Genomic DNA, 6,990 nt, shown 5'->3' with positions numbered 1-6,990 from the left:
TGATCACGCTGCGAAAGGAAACTTAATAACCTGTCCGCTCTCCTTAGACGGCGAGGCGTTTTGGTTTCGGGCAAATCATTTGTGAAATTTCAATTACGGCATCAAAGCGGTGATCGGAGGGGGAGGGAAGGTGTGTGTGTGTGTGTGTGTGTGTGTGTGTGTGTGTGTGTGTGACAGCGTATGGTCCAGCCCTGCCATCAGGACAGGGAGTTCAATAAAACTACGCTCGTCACTGTGGTTCTTTCCACGTCGGTGGCTTTCAATAACGCCGAACGCGACGGTGCGGGTGTTTTTGTAGTACCCAACATGGCCACTAGGGGCGCTGTTGAGTCTTAACACACACCTTGTCACACACCAAGCGCCCCGATGCGGAGGCCGTGGAGCCGCCATCCTCTTAACCTCGCTCGGCGGAATGAGTCTCACGCTCAGCTGCAGCCCGATATTATCTCTTGGTGTTGCTAGGCGACAGGAGCATCCTTATCACAAGGAGTATTCTGGGGAATGACGGCGGGCCGTAAATGGATTCTGCAGATCTGTAACTTATTATCAGTCTGGCTGGGTGATGTCGCCTGGGTCAATGAGAGAGGAAGAAACTATGCAAATAGACCATTATGTCACTTGGCCGAGTAGCTTCGGGACTGGATGAGAAAATCTCTCTGCCGGAGTTTGAATATTTTAGAGCTGTTAGGGCTCATAAAGAGATTTATCTCTACCTCCATTTAAATCAGCTTAGATTATAGCTCACTGCGGTTCCCGCTTTTCACTGGAGGTATATATAAAGATAGTATTCCTGTTACCGTCTGGAGAATTATTCATCCGACACCGAGCCAATGAGTAAAATCTTCTGTATCGACGTCTTATAATATGAGTTTTGATAAATGTTTGGAAAGAATAAGTTTCCACCAGGCTGATAGAAGAGACTGGACCTTTAGAGTAAATGCAAATATATCAATCTACGGAAGTTGTGTTATGACTTGAGTCATTTTGCTCCAAGACGAAAGCACAGAGTTAACAATCCAATGTAAATCGGTGGCTCTTCCTGATACACAAGGTGAATTATTAGCAAAATCAAACGTTCATCAGTGAATCAAAGAAAGGTTTAGAAGTGTTTGATTTTTTGAATCGGCCATATTTGGTTTCCTGGTTCCATGGAAGTTTTGTACAGAAAAATAAAAAGATAGAAATTATAAATCGATGATACTTCTAAAAAAATATGATGGGTTGGCCATATAAAATAAAATAAAATAAAATAAAATAAAATAAAATAAAATAAAATAAAATAAAATAAACACACCAACACAGGAAGAATCCTGAGGAGAGAATAATTAATGAATCCTCCAAAAAATCACATGAACAACAGAGACTATTTGAAAATGAAAGGGTTAGAGTTCAGTCATCTCTGCTTAGCTAGTGCACTGCAGCAGCAGTAGAACAAATAAAGACCATAAAATATATAGTTCTTGACACTTTGCACTGTTTTAGGACACAAATAGGAGAAGGGAGCTCAAGTAAATAGATAAAAATATACTACCCAGCCAGGACATATCGTTATATGATTATGAAAGATACATATCTTATAAATGGTGAAGCTAACTCGATTATGGAGGGCCCCTGTCTGCGGGGCTGCTAATGTAGTCTGGTGTGTGTGTGTCTGTGTGTGTGTGTGTGTGTGTGTGTGTGTGTGTGTGTGTGTGGAGGGGAGGGCTGACTGCGTTTGCCTGAAAATGTTGGCCCGCAGTCCTTTTCTCACTGGCGTTCTCACAGAGATAAATCCCTGTTGCACTTAGCAATCATCCATTTTTAATGCCCGAGCCTCAGCTGGGGATGCAGGGGGGGGTTGGAGGGACGACACCAGCTGGGAGGTTTCGGATAATGTATGGACCGACTTCTTGGCGTGTTTTTCCCGGACGACTCTGCTTGTCAGGTGAGAAGCAGTAAAGGCTTTCAGGAGATGTTAGCTAATCTTTTGTGTTGTTGTGATGGGACACTAAAGCACTACAGTAGGACAGCTGTTACCCCCCCTGCGCTATCACACTGCTCCGCCACCCAAAACACACAAGAAGCAGCAGCAAAGCTACTGACATTTTTTGCAGCAACCCTTCCACAGATGGTGGGCAGAGAAGGCCCCGCCATTCAATCCATCCCAGCGCAAACATGATCTGTTTGAACGGCGACGCTGGAAGCCGAGACATTCTTTGGCGGGAGGGTTTTTGTCAAACCAGCTGCGCAAGCGCTCCGGACGCATGCTAACTATAAGATAGCGGCTCGGCTTGGGTGCGATGGGCCCCGAACATCAAAACCCACGTGGTTTCCTCGAACAACCCGAGGATACTCGACCGGTTGTCACGGAAACGCAAAAGAAAGCGGGATACACGGGGACCAAATGCAAAGGGGTGAGTTTACGCGCCCCGAATGGATCGTCCGGATAGAAAAGAGGAACGCGGCGGACCGACAACACGACCACATGGCTCCAAACATTTGATAAGATTTTATTTCTCTCTAGTGAAATTCATACGTTGTTATTCTGCACAGCAGCATACAGGAAAAACGAAAAAAAAAAAAAAAAAAATGAAAATCGTGGTAAAATATAAATAACAACAGTGTTTCTTTTTGCTCTTATTCATTTTAATCCCCCCAAAAAAGAAAGAAAACTCTGTTAAAAGTGGCAAATCGTCAGCCTTTCTCAATCTCGAATGTAACGTCGAACGGCTAAACTTTTAAAAAGTATCACGGGCATATTCACTATTTACATACCGCCACCTTGTGGTGAACAACGCTCATAGCATCTTGGAAAATCCACTTCCGTTCATGTTAAATGCGACAAAAATGAAAATACAATTATGTTATACAAAGATCGAAAAATACTATCAAAAAACCCTTATTATAAATGGCAGCACTATATCAATAAAACTGCTGTAGACATTTTTTTACATGTATAAGTACAAAATCCGGTTTTGAGGTAGCGCCCTCTGAAGTCACTTTAAAATGTTAAAATACTGAATAAACGTCACTTTTACACACAATTACAGCGAGTCTCTCTTTCTCTCGTCAACAACGCAATTGAATTCCTTTGGTAAACAAAACGGTCCGAGTGCGTGCAGTCCTGCGAGTGACGCTGTCAATCATACATTCACCGACATGTTTGCATTTCTCTTTTTTTTTCTTTTTTTTTTTTTGGATTCGTCTGAAAAAAAAAAAAAAAAAAAAAAAAAAATGATAATAATAAAATGGGGATAATAGGTTGTGGTTTTGTTGTGACATTCATTTGCTCGTCCCCCTCCGCCCGCCCCCAACCTCCCTCACACATTTAAAAACAGAGCGACTGAATTGGATGGTGGATGCAGGGGAGTGGGTGACCCCCCCCCGTGAAGAAATGCAAAGTGGGAAGCGAAAAAAAAAAAAAAAAAGAAACTCGACAAGCCGCTAATGACCAGGAGACCTGACTGACAGGAACATAAAAAAAAAAAAAAAATCATATAAAATCCAGTGTTGTTGCCCTCATTCGGGGAATGTAAACATAAAAACGATGAAGGCGAGTATCTTTCTCGCTCCAACCGCCCGAGAAGTCAAACCGCTTTCCCATCACATAGTCGGAGAACCAGGGTTTGGTTTGGCAACAATCGATTATAACGTTCCCCGGAGAACATGAGCCCTAAACAGAGGCCACATTGTCTGCTTTTCTTTTTTTTTTTTTCTTCTCCTCCTGCCTGGCAGATTGAGTGTCAACTTTATAAGAGCAAGTTGGAAAATGCGCCGCAGATTCTTCTTTTCTTTCAAGGGCGGCGGACGGGATGGAGGAGGCCGCCCCCCCTCGCCCGCCGGCCCCGGGGCCTCTTGTTGGCGAAAAACACATTCTTCGGCTTTGCTTTTGTTTTTTTTGTTTTTAATGGCGAAACGTAACTTTGGTTTCCTAAGACGAAAAGGAAAGGAAAGAAGGAAAGGAAAGAAGGGGAGGAAGGAAGAAAGAAACGCAGCGAGCTTCGCTCACAGTACAAAAATACTCGGTAGAAATATGACATTCGTACCCTTTTTTTGCCATTGTGTTTCCCTACACCGCCCCCCAAAATACCTTTTATTATTATTATTGTTTTTAAATGTATTCACACTCTGTGATACGCACTCTCAAAATGACTACCCACTATAAAAAAAAAAAAAAAAAAAGGAAAAAGCAAGAGGGGGAGGGGGTAATAAATTCAACATATAAAGCGTAAAAAAAAACAAAAAAAAAAAACACTATGTGGATAAAGGAACTATAAAAATATAAGAGATCTGGGTGGGCTGAAAGGAGAAAGGAGTGTGTTTATGAAAGGCTACGGCCAAATCAGTCATATCTGTTCAGTGCAATTCATACGGTGTTTTATTTTGAAAGGGCTCCTGTCTAGAATATCTTCATCCGCTTACCGCCCACCGCCCGGCCTCCCTTGAGCGGCCGCTGGGACGGCTGCTCCTTGGACAGCGGGCAATACTTGATGGTGTGCGCGTTGTCCCCGTTGGCGCTGCACAACGGGCATGTGTACGCCCGCAGGATGGGACACACCACCCGGCCGTCCGGCGCTTTCAGGACGTGGGAGCCGTAAACCTCCTCCGGCGCGCCGTTGTTGCGGCAGAACACGCAGATCTTGGGCTCCTGTTTGCCCCTGGCGGCGGGTTTGCGCATCCTGCGCTCCGCGCCGAACAGGTCGAATCCCGCCGCCGCCGCCGCCGCGAAGCCCGCCTCCCGCTCCGGGAGCTGGCTCCGGAACGGGCTCAGGATGGAGAAGCGCTCCTTCAGGTCCAGGAGGGAGGCGGGCGGGGGGCTCCCCGGCGGGCAGCAGCACTCCAGGTGTCCGCCTTCGACGCCCCCGACGCCGCCCGCGATTCCTCCGCACGGACAGGCGGAGGAGTCGTCCAAGCCCAGGGTGGCTTTCAGGGACTCGGTGATGGAGTTGGGGTTCTGCGCCACCCCGAGTTTGTTGCTCTTCGTCACCAGGGTGGTCAAACCCAGATAGTCGTTCCAGAAATTAAACGTGTAGTCGTACGGGCCCCGCGCGTTCAAGTAGCCGTGATTCAGAAAATCCATGGCCGCGTCTGTTTCGCGCAAATAAATAAAGAGAGAGGGGGGAAAAGAAAGAAAGGAAGGAAGGAAGAACAAAAAACGGCCAGTGTGTAATCCGCAAAAGTTGTTGGGGTAGCCAAGTGTCCGGGGGAGCCGTGCGTGTACAGTGAAGTATTCTCCAGTGTTCCTCCGTGCGTCTGAGCCTCCTGGAAATAGGGCTTTCTGGTTATAAGGACCGGGAGGGCGGGGCGCCTCCCCTAAAAAAAAAAAAAAAAAAAAAAAAAAAAAAGAAACAAGTTTGCGGGCAGGTTGGAAGCGGACCTCCTCTTCCACGCACGGATCCGCGCAACTCGGATGCTGCGGACCCCGGACTCTCCCGACGCCTTGTTTAGAAGGATCTCCGCGCGTAAAGATGCAAATTAATAATCCAGATCATCGATAATCGCGGTTCATTTGCGTTATTTTTGCGAGATTAGAGCAACCAGATATCGGGAGACACCCCCCTCCACACACACACAGTGAAACTCCCAGAATAAACATCATGAATGGCGAATATCACCCCCTGTGTGTGTGTGTGTGAGTGTGTGTTTTTGTCCTCCGCTCGCCTCCACCCCCGATGGTGCGACGATGCATCCCATCATCTTAAGTATGAATGGATTACAGGAACACTCATGTGCATGTCAATTTATTCACATTATGGTACACATTTCATTTTTTTGCAGTGTGTGTGTGTGTGTTATGATAACAAAAGTTCGATTTTTTTTTTCTCCTGACATCACACACACTGTCATTAACAACCAGTTTCGTCTCAATGCGGCGCGTTTTACCTAAAAATGAATTCATAAATCACAAAACCACGACACGCCGGGCATGAACGCGTTACACCATCCGGAGAAAAAAAAAAACAAAAACATCTTCATCACGTCATGATGTAAACACACCGTGCCCGGTGCTGCTCGTTAGGGGGCAGCAAAGCGCAACCCCTTCCTGAAAAGCCCTTTTTCTTCTGACTGAGCGCAGAACAATGCCCTCAGTAAGGATGGCGGAGGGGTGGGAGTCATCCTGCCATGGGAGGTTTTAACGGAAAGGTTTGGATGATGATGGCGAATATAAGACGGCAGCTTATGGCATTTTTATTTCCCCCAAATTTTTCCCCCAATCCCAATCCCCCCAAAAAATGAAAGATGAAATGAGTGTATGTATGTATATGGTTCTGAGATGGCCATTCGGTGGAGTGGTCACTTCTGACTTCCAGCTACTGGTACTTCGGATGTTCCGTGACTGAATCGCACTTCTTGTAAGTCGCTTTGGATAAAAGCGGTCGGTATTCACTCAACCCAAAAGGGCTCACGTTACACCTCTGTTCATCCAGTTGCACCGGCTACCAGTAGCTGCCAGGATCAAGCACAAGGCCCTGACCCTGGCATTCAAAACCACCTCAGGAACAGGTCCAGCATATCTGAACCAAATGATAAGACCTTATGTTCCCGGCAGAGAGCTGCGTTCCTCTAATACAAACCTACTAGCAGTACCTTTTGCTCGCTCTAAGCGATCTCAGGCAAAACTGTTCTCAGTTCTACTACCTCAGTGGTGGAACAAACTTCCGGAAGCATTATCTCTCTCAACCTTCAAGAAACAGGTACAAACTTTTCCTCTTTCAGGACTATTTACTGCGCTGATGCTTGAGCTGCCCCAGATCAGGTTAGGACCAAGTTAGGCTATGCAGTGTGTGTGTGTGTGTGTGTGTGTGTGTGTGCGTATGTGTACGTTTTTGTCTTAAAAAAAAACAAAAAAAAAAAAAAAACTAACCCCAGCTTACTGTTCTGTATATTTCCTGTGCATCTTGTATTTGCAAGTGTTATTTGCAGTGCTTATGTCCTCTATTGTAAGTCGCTTTGGATAAAAGCGTCTGCCAAATGTAATGTAATGTAATGTAAAAAAAAAAACAACTCAGT

General features: G+C 45.7%; 1 protein-coding gene across 1 annotated transcript; it reads right to left on the bottom strand.

Annotated features, from left to right (window-relative positions):
* Nucleotides 1–585: 585 nt before the first annotated feature.
* nanos1 (nanos homolog 1) lies at nt 586–5,458 on the bottom strand. The gene has a single exon (XM_086158150.1). The coding sequence runs from the start codon at nt 5,057–5,059 to the stop codon at nt 4,379–4,381; it is 681 nt and encodes a 226-aa protein (XP_086014276.1). The 5' UTR covers nt 5,060–5,458; the 3' UTR covers nt 586–4,378.
* Nucleotides 5,459–6,990: the final 1,532 nt, after the last annotated feature.

The sequence above is a fragment of the Fistularia commersonii genome, chromosome 13 (genome assembly GCF_037954325.1).
Source record: "Fistularia commersonii isolate RoL2024-O1a breed Wild chromosome 13, RoL_Fcom_v1.0, whole genome shotgun sequence".
NCBI classification, from domain to species: domain Eukaryota; kingdom Metazoa; phylum Chordata; class Actinopteri; order Syngnathiformes; family Fistulariidae; genus Fistularia; species Fistularia commersonii.
Note: the sequence above shows the minus strand (reverse complement) of the source record. Positions and strands in the feature narration are given on the sequence as shown.